At 46.2% G+C, this 17,272-nt stretch overlaps 1 protein-coding gene across 27 annotated transcripts in view; it reads left to right on the forward strand.

Moving 5' to 3' along the window:
* Nucleotides 1–5,771: 5,771 nt before the first annotated feature.
* LOC309601609 (single-stranded DNA-binding protein 2-like) overlaps nt 5,772–17,272 on the forward strand; it is a gene marked incomplete at its 3' end in the record, with an annotated part of 225,153 nt that continues 213,652 nt past the window's right edge. For all 27 annotated transcript variants that reach the window (XM_082334722.1, XM_082334711.1, XM_082334736.1 and 24 more), the window contains exon 1: nt 5,772–5,849. In XM_082334722.1, the coding sequence (XP_082190848.1) occupies nt 5,791–5,849 (59 nt within the window). In that variant the 5' untranslated portion in view covers nt 5,772–5,790. The remainder of the gene's footprint in view (nt 5,850–17,272) is intronic.

Here is a 17,272-nt window from a genome sequence, read left to right on the forward strand (position 1 = left end):
CTCCCAGTTTGGTATCATCAGCAAACTTGCTAACGGTGCATTCAACTCCTGCATCCAGATCATTGATAAATATATTGAACAGAACTGGCCCTAGAATTGAGCCCTGAGGAACACTGCTGGTGACTGGTCGCCAGCCAGATGTAGCCCCATTCACTACAACCCTTTGAGCCCTGCTGTTCAGCCAGTTCTTCACCCAGAGCACTGTGAACCCATTCATCCCATTCAGTGTCCACAAATGGAAAGTCCCTGTTCCCACACGCGTGGTCCTCCAACTCAGGGGACCAGGCAGCCCAAGGTCTATCAGTATTATTAAAGACTGAGGCAAAAAACACGTTGAATGCCTCCACTTTTTCTTCATCCACAAGCATTGCTTGCTTGACTTTCGACACGGTGGAATTGCCTGCTCCTGTGCTTCTAAAAGGTGCTTCTTAAAGACTGACCAGCACTCGTGGACTCCTAAGCCCTCAAAAGCAGATTCCCAGGGGACACTGCTAACTAGCTCCCTGAGTAGCTTAAAATTTGCTCTCCTGAAGTCCAGGGTAGCAACTCTGCTCTCCTTTTTTCTCATTATACCAGAACTTTTGAACTCAACCATTTCACGATCACTGTGGCCAAGAGAGCCACCTACCATCACATCCCCCACGAGTCCTTCTCTAGTCATAAACAAGAAGTCTAGGAGGGCATCTTTCCTAGTTGGCTCACCGAGTACTTGTGACAAGAAGTTATCTATCTCCTCCAAACTTCAAGAATTTCCAAGACCTGCTCGTCACAGCAGTATGGCATTCCCAGCTGATGTCTGGGAAGTTGAAATCTCCCATAAGGACAAGGGCTACCGATCCAGAGATTTCTCCTAATTGCCTATAGAATAACTCATCAGTGCTATCATCCTGGCTGGGCGACCGCTAGTAGACACCCACTACAACATCTCCTTTGTCTTCCATCCCCCTGATCCTCGCCCAGAGGCTCTCAACCACATCATCCCTAACTGTAAGGGCTGTAGAGTCAAACCTCTCCCTTATGTATTGTGCAACACCTCAACCTCGCCTGCCCTGCCTATCCCTCCTGAACAGCCTGTAGCCCTCCAACTGCGTGCGTTGGTGTACAAGCATTTCAGATGTGCTCTGGAGCCCTCCGTGCCCCCAGGAGCAGTGTAAATGTTCCCACTACCATTGCCACCCTCGGGCGGTGCCATGCCAACCCTTGGCTTACTGTCAGATCTCCTGTTGGTATCCCCTTCCCCCATTGATCCTAGTTTAAAGCCCTCTCAATCAGTCCCATCAGCTTATGCCCAAAGATGTGTTTTCCCCATCAGGACAGGTGGATCCTATCAGGCCCCAGCATACCTTGTGTCTTGAAGGTTCTTCCATAGTTTAAAAACCCAAAGTTTTGATGATCTTATATCAAAATAATCAACTATAATAATCAACTATAATAATAATCAACTATAATAATCAACTATAATAATCAAAATAATATCAAATAATATCAAATAATATCAATATCAATATCAATATAATATCAAAATAATCAACTATAATAATCAACTATAATAATAATCAATTATAATAATCAACTATCCTTCTAGCATTTGCCTAGGAATATCCATGCTCACTCTTTTTTTCCCTCAGCTACTCTTATATTTTACTCACAACCCAAGTCCTTTTTTGTTCTCTGTCCTGATTCTCTGCCTTTCTTTCTGTCATTTTTGCTACCCATATTCACATTGAATAAAATCAGTCACATGACTAGCCCTCATGTGAACTCCATGATACAATATATGTAAATATTATTTGGTATAAATGAGGTCAAAATGTGTCCCTTTAGTTCACTCTTCACTCTTTATCACCCAAAGTCATTGTGCATTATTCCTGGACTTTGCTTCCTTTTTTCTGTTCTCACCTATGGCCATTTACACTTCCTTTTTTCCCTTTGTTAGCTTATCTTATCCTTCCATTCCATGTTCTTGCTCATTTTCTTCTTTCATTTTCCACTTCTTTCTAACCACACCATAACTCTTTGCTGCCACCTTGCTTGTCTTTCTTTCTCTGGTTTCAGTGATGTAACTTGCAAGTAAGCAGGAGCCTGGATGTGGAGGCCTGGGGTGAGTACTGTCAGCTGGTTGAATAGACAGCCTAATACACTTCTTTCAACTTCTCTCCCACTGACCTGTTAATATAAAAAGATATAGTGGGGCAAAAGTCTAGGACAGACAAACAACTTTGGTATAAAATGGCTTTTGTTGTGGTATGCTTTAATCTGATAAATTTTTACAGTGAGCTGCAAAAGCATAAATCCCACACAAACAGTGTCTATGATAGGGAGCTGTACTTGTGTAACTACAAGGATGTAGGACTCTCAATCATTTTACTCCTTCCTGTTGTCTCTACTACTCTGTCACTAATTTGTTCCAGTCACTCATTAATACTCTTAATCCCCCCAAACCAATTTCACCTGACCAATCGTTTCTTTCATTCTAGCAGCTCAAAATCCAGAGGATATTTTTTTCTGCAGCTCTAACAATGATAAGCTGATGCTGGTGGTCTATGTCTTATACAACTTCCCTCCTCAAATTTTGTGTGGCAATTATTGTTAGAGACCTTTGCCTGCAAGCACAATGGGGAGGTGGGTATATTTTGTCACAAAAATTTTGCAACTGGCCTGTGCCAACTGAGGAGAGAGGCTAGGATGCAAAGTATAGAATTACAAGAGTAATTCTTTATTCATGCACATGAGGTGTCCCATTCAAACTGAGGCACACCGAGTGTGGTTTTACACATGGTTCTTATACCTTTCAAGTGTTCAGATACAACATGATTTGACTAATCACTACTTAACACACACATACTACTGTTTTGCAAAGTAACTATAATTCTGTGGCATCATCATCCATCTGCTTCTTTCTTGATCTAAACGTCCCTGGAGGCAGTCTTGCTACAGTTACTTATCTATGATGCCAGATAATGGAAGGGTTTCACAGAGGTGTTAGAGGGGTTAGGATGCTGGCATTATCTCGGTAGTCAAGGGGTATCCTTTTTTCTTCAGGGTGGGTGCTGTCATCCTCCTCCTTGCAATGAGCTGGAATCCTTTAGTTATGCTTACTTAACCATGACTATGCAGTATACAATGTAAACTATATATATATATTAAGAAAGTTCATACAATTTCATACTATAAAGACTAATTGCTACAACAGTTAGGGAATGAGATTTTCCTAACAATTTACAATGTGGCCTGACTAAGAAGCACTCTGAGTGCTTGACATTAAACACTAAAAGCCCCCTTGGGTTACAAACAAGAGTAGATTTACAGGATTAGTCATATATTTATAAAGATAAACATGTATCAAAATCTGAAAAATTTGGGATTATACTTGAGTAGCAACAACAAAAGTCTTGAAACTTGGGGGTACTTAAAAAACCCCAAGTAATAAATGGTAGCAGTGGTTTCTGTCTTCCTATCACCTCTCAGGAGCATGCAATTATTTGAAATGTACCTTTAAAAAAATCTTTAGATTTTGGTGGTTTGTTTTATTTTTTAGCTTTTCTAAGACATACTGTTTTGAATCAGTATCCCTACTGTGATAGGGAACACACTCTCAGCTTGTCCCTACCCTTCCTAGCTGTGCTAGAAGAAGGGTTTGAGCTTTGGTGCTCAAGGAATGTAGGAGCTGAGCAGATTTCTGTGGGAGGGCAGACATAGGTGCTTAAGTAGTTTGGGGTCTGACAGAATTAGCATGTGCCATAGCTTGGGGAGTACTTGTGAGTACTAAAAGAGGATTTGAAGCCCAGCACGAAGGGGTCTAGGTGGAAGGGCCCATGAAGAGGCCTCTGAGGTGCTAAGAGGGCACACGGGCAAGGGTGTTGCAGTGCCAAGGCTTGGTGCAGGCCTCCACATGGTGCAGGAGGAGGCCAGAGGAGGCACAAAAGGGGTGGCAGACCCTAAGGTAGTTTAGGGCTGGGTGTCAGGGCTCTGCAGCTGCTGAGGGGACTTCTGCAGGGAGTGGGGTCACTGTGGATGCCGATGGCAGTTGGGGTGGAGGGGAGGAGAGGGACAGAGGCAGCCGCAGGGCCGCTCTAGATCCCAGGGGGGTGGCAGAGGTGACTCCGTGCCGGCTGCGCCCCCAGCCTGCGGGGGATGGGGGGCGCACCACACTCCACAGCAGGTTGAATCTGGCTGCTGGCTGTTCATTGCTTGGATAAGGGCACTCTGCGCTGGGTTAAAAACTGGCAAAATGGCCGAGCCCAGAGAGTGGCGGTGAATGGAGTCAAATCCAGTTGGCGGCCAGTCACAAGTGGTGTTCCCCAGGGCTCAGTGTTGGGGCTGGTCCTGTTCAATATCTTCATTGATGATGTGGACGAGGGGATTGAGTTGCACCCTCGGTAAGTTTGCAGATGACACCAAGTTGGGTGGGAGTGTTGATCTGCTGGAGGGCAGGAAGGCCCTGCAGAGGGACCTGGACAGGCTGGATCGTTGGGCCGGGGCCAACTGTATGAGATTCAACAAGGCTAAGTGCCGGGTCCTGCACTTGGGTCACAACAACCCCATGCAATGCTACAGGCTTGGGGAAGAGTGGCTGGAGAGCTGCCTGGCAGAAAAGGACCTGGGGGTGTTGGTTGACAGCCGCCTGAACATGAGCCAGCAGTGTGCTCAGGTGGCCAAGAGGGCCTGTATCAGGAATAGTGTGGCCAGCAGGACTAGGGAAGTGATAGTGCCCCTGTACTCGGCACTGGTGAGGCCACACCTTGAATACTGTGTTCATTTATGGGCCCCTCACTACAAGAAGAACATCGAGGTGCTGGAGCGTGTCCAGAGAAGGGCAACGAAGTTGGTGAAGGGTCTAGAGAACAAGTCTTATGAGGAGCGGCTGAGGGAACTGGGGTTGTTTGGTCTGGAGAAGAGGAGGCTGAGGGGAGACCTTATTGCTCTCTACAACTACCTGAAAGGAGGTTGTAGCGAGGTGGGGGTCGGTCTCTTCTCCCTAGTAACAAGCGATAGGACAAGAAGAAATGGCCTCAGGCTGTGCCAGGGGAAGTTTAGGTTGGATATTAGAAAAAACTTCTTCACTGAAAGAGTGGTCAAGCATTGGAACAGGCTGCTCAGGGAAGTGGTTGAGTCCCCATCCCTGGAGGTATTTAAAAGACGGGTAATGTGGTGCTTGAGGACATGGTTTAGTGGTGGACTTGGCAGTGCTAGGTTAACGGTTGGACTCAATGATCTTAAGGGTCTTTTCCAACCTTAACGATTCTATGATTCTATGAATGGGCTAGGAGCGGGGAAGGGGTGCCCGGGAGGGCGGCAGGCGCAGTGGCCTGTGCAGCTAGCTGAACAACGGGGAGACTGGGAGCTGCCTGGTGGTGCTAGCTGCGGAGTCCAGTCCGCAGTTTCCCTCTCTCCTTCGTGCTCTCCCTCGCCGGTAGCAACGGAGGGCGGGTAGCGCGCGCTCGGAACAGCGAGTTGTTTAAAATCCTTCTAGAACCGTTTCTAATTCCCCCTTGCACCGGGGAAGGGAGAGCGCAAGAGGGGGAGGGGAGGGAGGAAGAAGAAGGAGGAGGAGGAGGAGGAGGAGGAGGAGCCGAGAGGGTGGGGAGAGCGAGAGGGAGGAGGAGGAAGCAGGCTGTCCTGTTCCCTGCCTGTCAATCACCGCGCGGAGGGTGTGCCCTCCTGCGCGGCGGGCCAATGGTGTGTGTGTGTGTGTGTGTGTGTGTGGCAGCGTCTCCATGGTGACGGGGCTGTTCCTGGGGAGGCTGTGATGGGTTGACAGGTGCGTGACAGTCAGAGCTCTCTGCAGGCATGTACAGCAAAGGCAAGAGCAACAGCAGCGTCCCGTCCGACAGCCAGGCCAGGGAGAAGTGAGTACAATCTGCCTGACCGGGCGCCTACACACGCACATACCTTTGCACAACGTAACTTTCCTGCTCGCGGGCGATATGGCCGGGTGCGCGCTCCGGGAAAGGAGGGGGGAGCTCGTGGGGAGCTGAAGGGACCGGGCGGGAATGGGCCGGGGCGGTGGGAGGCAGGGAGGAGCTGGGCCGCGGGGGACCTGGCTCTCGCACTGCGGTGGGCAGGGAGGCCCGACACGGGGGCTAGGGGCGATGTGGAGGGGGGCGATCGGGGCTGCCCTCTGCGTCGCGGGCGAGAAGGGTCCGGGAAGGGGTCCCTCAGCGCCCCGTGGCGGGAGAGGTGGCGGGACAGGAGGGGCCGGCAGGGGCTGGGTGAGTGGGAAGGAGGGAAGCATAGGTCGTGCTGGCGGAGACCATCGCCCCCCTTCCCCCGCTCCTCAGCGCGGCGGGATGTGAGGTCAGGGAGGGCGACCGTTGAGCCGTCGGCGCGCTAGGGCGAGGACGGAAGAGTGCGCTTGGCGCCCCTTCCTCCTGGCCCCAGCGGGGCCAGGGGGTATTTGTGGCAGCGCAAGGTTTTGGGACAAGTTTGATAACAAAGAGCCTCAGCCTGGCTGCTGGGGACGGTGCTGCCGCCGGGTGGGGGCGGGGGCGGGGGCATCGGGAGCCTCCCACCGCTGCTTTATGACTCTCTGGCTCCCAACTTTTCTTCCTGCCCCCTCCCCGTTTGTCTTCCTCTTCTCCGCCTGGCTGGCCCTGCCGGCCGTGTCCGGGCCCGGGGTGCGGGCAGCAGTCTGGCCGGGGAGGGGGCACGGAGTGAAGTACATTGTTCTCCGGGAGTTAAAATGGGGTTACTGCAAGCAGAAGGAGGGGATTACCTGCGAGGGATATTGTGTTTCAAGAGACAGGGGAAAGCAGTGGTGTGTTCATCGTTTCGTTTATTTTTCGTCCGTTTAAAAAAAAAACAGCAAAGGTGTTAGAAGAAACCAAACGGTCGTCGCGCGCGCGCGTGCGTGCGTGTGTGTGCGCGTGTAAAAGGGACACCAAACGCTAGAACTTTGTCAAAATTGGCTAATGCTGAAATAGTCTGCAAGAACTACTTTTTAGGTGTTGGCACTATGATATGTAAAATATAAATAAAATCTGTTAAAACTATGTAAGGATTTCTTTATTTAAGCATACACAGGAAGAAAATAAAATAATAAAAGACTTCAGACTGGGAAAAACTTGACAGTGCACATGAGAAATGCTGAAAACTGACAATGTAGCACATGCAGTCAAATGCCCACAGTAAATATAGTGGCAGTGGTGGGACAATAAACAGTGTTTGGTTGAGCAGGGTTTTAGGATTATTTCCTTCAGATATTATAACGTTATACATTACTTGCAGATATAGGTGCAAAATAATTGGAAGGAAAATTACTTTCGAGTAGTGTCTCTTTAAGTTCTCTGTAGTTGCAGCTTTGCTTTGCATTACTGAGATTGGTTTAGCACAGGCAGGAGGTGATGGTTGTGAAGGAGGAAAAGTCGAATACAGCAAAGGGGGAGGAGGAAGTGTATAAGTGGCTTTAGCCTGGTCAAGGCTACTGAGTCAGTCTGCTGCAGCTGGTTGAGAGAGGCTGTTGAGAGGGTCAGGTGACTGCTAACCATGTGTTTTGTGCAAAAATAGTATTGCTTCAGAATTGCATTTAACATGACAACGAATAGTCCAAACACAAGTGATTAGTTTTTGTTCAGGCAGTTTGTCTTGAACCTTCAACTAGAAGTGTTCTGGGTTTGTATTTTTGTTGTTTTTTTTTTTTTTTCTGTTGTGGTTGTTTTTTTGTTTTGGGGGAGGTGGGTTTTGCTACAGTATTTTAAGGACTAGATAAGAGAACATGAGATTGATCTGACTGGACAAACAGTAGCCCTATAGGTTTATTTTAATTCCACTTTGCAATGTCTACCTGATACAAGCTATACACAAAACTCTCTTGATTCTAGGGCTGAAATATTAAAATATTTTCAGTCTTTTTTCTTTTTAGCTGACTTTTCTTCCTGAGTCCTGCTGACATTTCTCTTAGGGCGCAAGAGCTCTCAATCCTGACGTGCAAGAGGTCAGGCAGGGGAGGCAGGAGGCCAGCTTGGCTAAGTCAAGACCTCTTAGCCAAACTAAAACACAGAAACAAAATGCATAGGCAGTGGAGGCAGGGATACACATCTTGGGGAGATTATAGGGATATGGCCCAGGAGTGCAGGGAGAGGATCAGGAAAGCCAAGGCACAGCTGGAGCTGAACTTGGCTAGGGATGTGAAAATCAAAGAATCATAGAATCATTCAGGTTGGAAAAGACCCTTAAGATCATCAAGTCCAACTATAAACCTAGCACTGCCAAGTCCACCACTAAACCATGTCCCTAAGCACCACATCTACCCGTCTTTTAAATACCTCCAGGGATGGGGACTCAACCACTTCCCTGGGCAGCCTGTTCCAGTGCCTGACTACCCTTTTGGTGAAGAAATTTTTCCTAATATCCAACCTAAACCTGCCCTGGTACAACTTGAGGCCGTTTTCTCTCATCCTATTGCTTGCTACTTGGGAAAAGAGACCATCCCCCACCTCACTACAACCTCCTTTCAGGTAGTTGTAGAGAGCGATATGGTCTCCCCTCAGCCTCTGCTTCTCCAGACCAAACAACCCCAGTTCCCTCAGCTGCTCCTCATAAGACTTGTTCTCTGGACCCTTCACCAGCTCTGTTGCCCTTCTTTGGACATGCTCCAGCACCTCGATGTCCTTCTTGTAGTGAGGGGCCCAAAAATGAACACAGTACTCGAGGTGTGGCCTTACCACTGCTGAGTACAGGGGGACAATCTCTTCCATAGTCCTGCTGGCCACACTATTCCTGATCCAAGCCAGGATGCCATTGGCCCTCTTGGCCACCTGGGCACACTGCTGGCTCATATTCAGCCGACTATTGACCAACACTCTCAGATCCTTTTCTGCCAGGTAGCTTTCCAGCCGCTCTTCCCCAAGCCTGTAGCATTGCATGGGGTTGTTGTGACCCAAGTGCAGGACCCGGCACTTAGCCTTGTTGAATCTCATACAGTTGGCCTCGGTCCATTGATCCAGCCTGTCCAGGTCCCTCTGCAGGGCCTTCCTACCCTCCAGCAGATCGACACTTCCACCCAACTTGGTGTCGTCTGCAAACTTACTGAGGGTGCACTCGATCCCCTCGTCCAGATCATCAATGAAGATATTGAACAGAACTGGCCCCACTACTGAGCCCTGGGGAACACCACTTGTGACCGGCCGCCAACTGGATTTAACTCCATTCACCACCACTCTCTGGGCTCAGCCCTCCAGCCAGTTTTTAACCCAGCGCAGAGTGCACTTATCCAAGCCATGAGCAGCCAGTTTCTCCATGAGAATGCTGTGGGAGACAGTGTCAAAGGCCTTACTAAAGTCCAGGTAGACAATATCCACAGCCTTCCCCTCATCCACTAAGCAGGTCACCTTGTCATAGAAGGAGATCAGGTTGGTCAAGCAGGACCTTCCCTTCATGAACCCATGCTGGCTGGGCCTTATCCCCTGGTTGTCCTGCACTTGCTGCATAATGGCACTCAAGATGACCTGCTCCATGACCTTCCCCGGCACCGAGGTCAGGCTGACCCCTTCTTCCAAAGATGGTAAGCTCTCTTTTTTTTTCCTGAGTTCCAGCCAAAGCTCTCTGTTCAGCCAGGCTGGTTGTCTTCCCCGCCTGCTCGTCTTTCAGCACATGGGGACAGCCTGCTCCTGCACCTTTAAGACTTCCTTCTTGAAGAATGTCCAGCCTTCCTGGACTCCTTTGCCCTTCAGGACTGCCTCCCAAGGGACTCTCTCAACCAGGCCCCTAAACAGGCCAAAGTCTGCCTTTCTAAAGTCCAAGGTAGTCGTTTTGCTGACCCCCTTCCTTACTTCTCCAAGAATTGAAAACTCTATCATTTCATTATCGCTGTGCCCAAGACAGCCTCCGACCACCACATCACCCACCAGGCCTTCTCTGTTCGTAAAAGAGCAGGTCCAGCGGGGCACCTCCCCTGGTTGGCTCGCTTACCAGCTGTGTCAGGAAGTTATCATCTCCCACACACTCCAGGAACCTCCTAGACTGCTTCCTCTCTGCTGTGTTGTATTTCCAGCAGATATCTGGTAAGTTGAAGTCTCCCACGAGAACAAGGGCTAGAGATTGTGAGACTTCAGCCAACCGCTTGTAGAATGCTTCATCTATTAACCTATTTAAAGAAGCACTTTTTATTGTCCTTCACAGTACTGTCCAGCTTCAGCTCTAGTTGAGCTTTGGCCACGCGTATTTCCTCCTTACAGTGGCAAACAGCATCTCTGTAGTCCTCCCGTGTTGCCTGACCTTGCTTCCACTGGCCATACATTTTCTTTTTTCACCTTAGTTCTAGCATAAGATCCCTACTCAGCCAAGCCGGCCTTCTACCTCGCCTGCTTGACTTCCGACATTTTGGAATTGCCTCTTCCTGTGCTCTTAGGAGGTGGTACTTAAAAAGTGACCAGCACTGATGGACCCCGGCACCTTCAAAAGCTTTTTCCCAGGGGACCTTACGAAGTAGTTCCCTGAGCAGCCTGAAGTCAGCTCTCCTCATATCCAGAGTTGAGGTCTTGCTGGCAGTTTTCCTCCTGTTACCACAGAGTTTAAACTTGACTGCTTCGTGGTCGCTGTGACCAAGGCAGCCACCAATCGCCACTTCACCCGCGAGACCCTCTCTGTTAATAAGCAGCAAATCGAGGAAGGCACCTTTCCTGGTCGGTTCCCTTAGTACCTGTACCAAGAAGTTATCATCCAGATGGTTTAGGAATCTTCTGGACCTGCTTGTACCAGCTGTGTGGTATTCCCAGTTGACATCTGGCAAGTTGAAGTCCCCCATAAGGACAAGGGCAGATGACTTGGAAGCATCCCTTAGTTCCTTAAAGAATAACTCATCCGTGTCGTCATCCTGGCTGGGTGGCCTATAGTAGACTCCCACAACGACATCCGCTTTATTTGTCTGTCCCTTAATCCTTACCCAGAGGCTCTCAGCTGTGCCATCGCCCACTGCTATCTCCATGCATTCCAGCCCCTCCACTACATACAGTGCCACCGCGCTGCCTCGCCTGCCCTGCCTATCCCTCCTGAAGAGCCTGTAACCATCCATCGTGGCACACCAGTCACAGGACTCATCCCACCAGGTTTCACTTATGCCTATGTCGTCATATCTCTGGGGCTGGGCCAAGGCATCTAGCTCCTCTTGCTTGTTCCTCAGGCTGCGTGCATTTGTGTAGAAACACTTCAAGTGCGGTTCATTGTGCCTGTTGCCTCGTGGAGCAGCCTGAGGAATCTCACTAGCACGCAGCTCCTCGAACTTTGGTGTGCCATCCCGTTGCTTGTCGCTGACTAGCCAGGTATTGTCCCTTTCCCCCTTCCAATCTAGATTAAAGCTCTATCAATCAGCCCTATCAATCAGAAGCTTTATCAATCAGAAGATCAGGTTTGAGACCATCTAAGGAACCTGAATGTGCGCAAGTCCATGGGAACTGATGAGGTGCATCCGAGGGTCCTGAGGGAACTGGCAGATGAAGTTGCTAAGCCGCTATACGTAATATTTAAAAAGTCATGGCAGACTGGTGAAGTTCCCAGTGACTGGAAAAAGGGAAACATAAAACACATTTTTAAAAACGGAGAAAAGGAAGACCCGGGGAACTACAGGCCAGTCAGTCTCACCTCTGTGCCTGGCAAGATCATGGAGCAGATCCTCCTGGAAACTATGCTAAGGCACATGGAAAACAGAGAAATGATTGGTGACAGCCAGCATGGCTTCACTAAGGGCAAATCATAGAATCATAGAATGCTTTGGGATGGAAGGGACCTTTAAAGGTCATCTAGTCCATCCCCCCTGCAATTGGCAGGGACATCTACAACTAGATCAGGTTGCTCAGAGCCCCATCCAGCCTGTCCTTATATGTTTCCAAGGATGGGGCATCTACCACCTCTCTGGGCAACCGGTTCCAGTGTTTCACCAGCCTCATCGTAAAAAATTTCTTCCTTATATCTAGTCTGAATCTACCCTCTTTTAGTTTAAAACCATTACCCCTTGTCCTATCACTATTGACCCTGCTAAAGAGTCTGTCCCTATCTTTCTTATAAGCCCCCTTTAAGTATTGAAAGGCTGCAATAAGGTCTCCCCGGAGCCTTCTCTTCTCCAGGCTGAACAACCCCAGCTCTTTCAGCCTTTCCTCATAGCAGAGGTGTTCCAGCCCTCTGATCATTTTTGTGGCCCTCCTCTGGACCCTCTCCAACAGGTCCATGTCCTTCTTTTACTGAGGACCCCAGAGCTGGTGGCCTTCTACAACACGGTTACAGCATTGGTGGATAAGGGAAGAGTGACTGACGTTCTCAACCTGGACTTGTGCAAAGCATTTGATACTGTCCCGCACAACATCCTTGTCTCTAAAATGGAGAGACGTGGATTTGATGGATGGACCACTTGGTGGATAAGGAATTGGCTGGATGGTCGCACTCAAAGAGTTGCAATCAATGGCTCGATGTCTGGGTGGAGACCAGTGACAAGTGGTGTCCCTCAGGGGTCCGTATTGGGACCAGTATTATTTAACATCTTTGTCGGGGACATGGCACAGTGGGATTGAGTGCACCCTCAGCAAGTTTGTGGATGACACCAAGCTGAGTGGTGTAGTTGATACTCTAGAGGGAAGGAGTGCCATCCAGAGGGGCCTTGACAGGCTTGAGAGGTGGGCCCGTGCGAACTTCATGAAGTTCAACAAGGCCAAGTGCAAGGTCCTGCACCTGGGTCGGGGCAATCCCAAACATGGATACAGGCTGGGCGATGAGTGGAATGAGAGAAGCCCTGAGGAGAAGGACTTGGGGATACTGGTGGATGAAAAACTGAATATGAGCCGGCAATGTGCACTTGCAGCCCAGAAAGCCAATCACATCCTGGGCTGCATCAAAAGAAGTGTGGCCAGCAGGTTGAGGGAGGTGATTCTCCCCCTCTACTTCGTTCTCGTGAGACCCCACCTGGAGTACTGTGTTCAGCTCTGGGGCCCCCAGCATAAGAAAGACTGCTCGAGTGGGTCCAGAGGAGGGCCACAAAGATGATCAGAGGGCTGGAGCACCTCCCCTATGAGGACAGCCTGAGAGAGTTGGGTTTGTTTAGCCCAGAGAAGAGAAGGCTCCAGACAGACCTTATTGTGGCCTTCCAGTACTTAAAGGGGGCCTACAGGAAAGACGGGGAGGGACTCTTTATCAGGGAGTGTAGTGATAGGACGAGGGGTAACAGTGTTAAACTGAAAGAGGGTAGATTTAGATTAGATTAGATTAGATTAGATATTAGGAAGAAATTCTTCACTGTGACCTATTTCTGAATAGTAGCTGCACTCTAGTTATGCGGGGCCCTGCTAGATGATGCTGTTCAATTTTTACATATATAGGTTTTCGCCCACTCTAAAAGCTGAAAAAATTAATTGCTCATGTATAGATTAACTTATATAAAACACTTAAAAGCATTGATTTTAAATCATGAGCTAGTCTAGTGAGGAGTATGTTTCAAGTCTGGAAAAGTGTCTGTCTTTTTTGGATTTTGTTTGTTTGTAATCAAGGATGTAATATATTTTACAGACTGATCCAGTGCCAAATACATTTGCAGTGTAGTATCTCACTATAAGCTGCCTTTAATATTTGTCTTTTGAGGTTAGGTAATTTCTATTAAATAAAATGAAGATATTCTGTAAGTCACTTACAGAAGCCTCTGGGAAGTTTTTAGTTCCAAAGATGGTGTTCATTTTATGGTCTTTCTCTTTGTCCTTCCCATGTGACCTTTGGGGTAAATTACCTATTTTTATGTAGCTTAACAACAAATCTGAAGTGTGGATAGATGAATTCAGGAAAAATAATATCTAACTTTATACCACAGAGGTATAAAGTGTAAAGCTGTGTGCAGCACAGCTAGGTAAAACCCGAAAAATGAAGGCATAGTATATGTAAAGTGCAAAGAAGATGAAAAGAGAAAAATCAGAAATGTTTTTACTCCACTTCCTCCTGTTTTGGAACAGTTGTGGCTTAATTCTGGGTTCAGGCCACCCTTATTGCATAATGGATGATAAAGTTGTATTAAACAATAGCTCTTGTTCTACTCATGCTGTGCCAGAGCCAAATAAGGCTCATCTAAATTTTTAAAGGAAAAAGACTAAAATTTTTCTTAACATCCTCTTTTGTTATCTCTTCACAGCAAATGTATCTTTTTATTTTTCTTCTTATTACTTAAAATTGGATTAATTCAGATTAGGAGTTTGGACCTCCTAACATTTCATTGAGTGGCAAAACTCTATGAACTTTTAATCTTGGAGAAAGAATGATCGGGCCATGCAAATTTTATATCCAGTTATATATCTTTTTAAACAGCACTTTTATTGGCATTCTCAAATAGTAATATCTGTAGATATAAACAGTGTTTAAAGTTAGAAAAAAATATAAAAATAGTTAAAAAGACATATGTTATGAGCAAAATTAATTTCTGAAGGGATTAGCTGTTTTGTGTTCAGTTATCTTGATCTTTCAGTAGTCCTCTAAACTAGGTTTTTCCCAAGATGCTTTTTTCTTGCTGGGGCTCAGCAAGCATGCAAATTTTGTTTAAAAATTACCAGGTGATTAGAGACTTCTATTTAGTTTAATATAAAAGGATGCATGATCAAAGTAACAATGTAGAGACAAGCATTAAAATCAATTATTGATTTCTTTGCAGCTTGGGGTAGGAGAGGACCAAGAGAAAGTGAGAATATTTGATTGCTATGAACATTCTTGCTCCATTTTTTTGCATGACACTACTTGTAAATGTCTTGCAAGTTTGATCCCTGCCAGTTGGCTGCGTGAAGGAAGATGGGCATTTTTCTCTTTTTCTTTTCCACATAGCTTGCGCTGCTCTGAAGAAACAGAAAGTGTCCCCTTTGTTTCTCCTCAAGTCTGTTTTGGTTGATTGGCTGTTTGGATTTATGGGTCTTCTATATGAATGGTTTGAATGCCTGCCTTGATATATATCTCTTCCCAGGCAGGAAAACAGTGAAATTTACACAATTTCTGTCTTTTTAAAATTTTTTTGGTGGTACCAGTAGAGTTCTCCATAAATACAGAAAAATTTAGCAATGCTTTCCTCATTTGATTCTGCTGCTGTTAAGCAAACCTCTGAGATTTCCTAAGGTTTTGGAGGGTTTGTGGATTTCTGGAGAATTGTGTGGATTTTTATTATTATTTGAAAAGACAGCATTACATGTATTTATATTACTAAGGTTATCTTTGTCAACAAGATATCTTTGCTTTGTCTGTAAGCTACATAAAAATAAGATACAGATTAAAGATTCATTGGCATCACTGATAAATTTTCTGTTTGTCACTGGGAAATGGTGAGCTAGTTTTTAAGTGTATTGCCTACAATGGGGCTATTTGTATGCATATAGTTAAGCACATACTGAAGTGCTTTATTGGACTGAAAAGACAAGAACCAAAGGGAAAAAAATCTATTTCTGTATTGCTTCCTCAATTGGTCTGCTCATAAAAGTTGTCTTTTTTTTTTCTTTCCTGTGTTTATTCTTAATTATGAATGTAATGAGGTGTTCAATTCCACCTTTCATAGCCTCTGTAATGTTAAGCAAATTTTTGCTACAGAAGAATAGGGACTTCTGAAACCCATTGAAACCCACCCAGCAGGTATACTGTTCACTATAGTAAGCATGATTTGGACTCATTTAAGAGAGAATTAAATCTTGCCGGAGGAGACAGTACTTAACAGAAACAGGTATATATTAATAATTCATTTGGATGAAATTATAGGCAGACAATAATGTCACCATGTATTAAAGTAGCCAAACAAGATTTTTATAACTTTGCCAAACTTTAACTGTTTGAGCTGAAAATTTATAATGGCATATATATGCCTTGTGCTGATTTATTTAATTTCTGTGTGTGTAAAATTTTGGTTGAAAATATTTTGGCTGGTTTTGAAAGTTAGAAAAAGAGAAAAATGTATTTTCCAATGTTTTAAAAGTTCTGACAACTTTTACTGTGAAAACCGGTAGTACCACTCTCCTTTGGAACACTTGAAATTTGTTTGAAAAAGCATGAGGGATTTTATTCCAGGGATGTCTTTTTCCATTTGCATGACAAAGCATCTGAATTTAGCCAGTATACAAGCCTTCCAAAAAGATCAATTTGCATATGCTTAGGGTTTACTAACTGTAATCTCTGAATATTTCATTTTTTTCTGAGAATGGTGCAAGGATGCATTCTGACTAGACTGCACACATGACATTCTCACGGATTTGAGTGAGCAAGTTCCAAATGTTTGGTTTCTGTGTGACACATATCCTTTCCCATTCAGTGACAGAACATGCAGTAGCCAAGGGCTTATGGGTGAAACCAGACTTTTTCTGTAAGGAGTTAAGAAACTGCATCTGGCTGCATAGGAGACATGATCTAGGAGCTAAGAAGGGGACAAGGGATACTGGCTAGAGTTCACCTGTGGATGGAAAATTTGTATGAAGAGCTGGGCTGAATGCAGTTTGTTAGAGAAAGGGATTGGACCTTGGATAAGAAGAATTTGACAGGAATGTGGAGAGTGCGATGAGAGAACTGGAACTGGCTAGGCATAGGGACTGAAAAAAGAACTGAAGCATATGGAAATACTGGGATCAGAGCAGAAGCTTGGAGAGAAATTTGGGACTGGACACTGATGAGAAGGAGAATGTAAATATGAGCGACTGGAGCCTACAGTTGAGAGATGTAAGGAAATAGAGATAATTGGGACTTGGCTTGTGAAGGAGACTGGAGGGAGTACGGTAGAAATGGCAGATCTAGAGAGATAACACAAAGAATTACTCTCTAAGGAGACTGGCAGTAGGATCAGAGATCTGACTGGGAGCTCAGTGAATCTAGACAGGGAAAATGAACCTGGTACAAAGCAGAGAATAGAGCCAGAACAACAACCAGAACACCTTGAAGGAGACAAATCGGAAAGGGGAAGATTTTTGTTAAGTTAGGAGGAACATACACTCCCTCCAGATACTAGAAAAGAATCATTCCTTTGCTGCCAGTACATCTGTGGAACTCAAGGGTAAAATGTCTTATACTGAAGATAAAACTGACAGATACATATCAAATACTGACATTTGGGTGGAATGGGAAAGGTATGAATGGTAGTTGTAAAACCTGTGGCTCAAATGAGATGCCATGTGAAATAATTTTGGGAGGGAAAGACTGGGAGCTGTAGAGAGCAATGAGGCTGTCACTCAGCCTCCTTTTCTCCACACTAGACAAACCCAGAGTCCTCAGCCGCTCCTCATAGGACATGCCTTCCAGCCCTTCCACCAGCTTTGTTGCCCTCCTCTGGATGCATTCAAGTCCCTTAACATCT

The sequence above is a fragment of the Platalea leucorodia genome (assembly GCF_965183815.1).
Source record: "Platalea leucorodia genome assembly, chromosome: W".
In the NCBI taxonomy this organism is placed as follows: Eukaryota; Metazoa; Chordata; class Aves; order Pelecaniformes; family Threskiornithidae; genus Platalea; species Platalea leucorodia.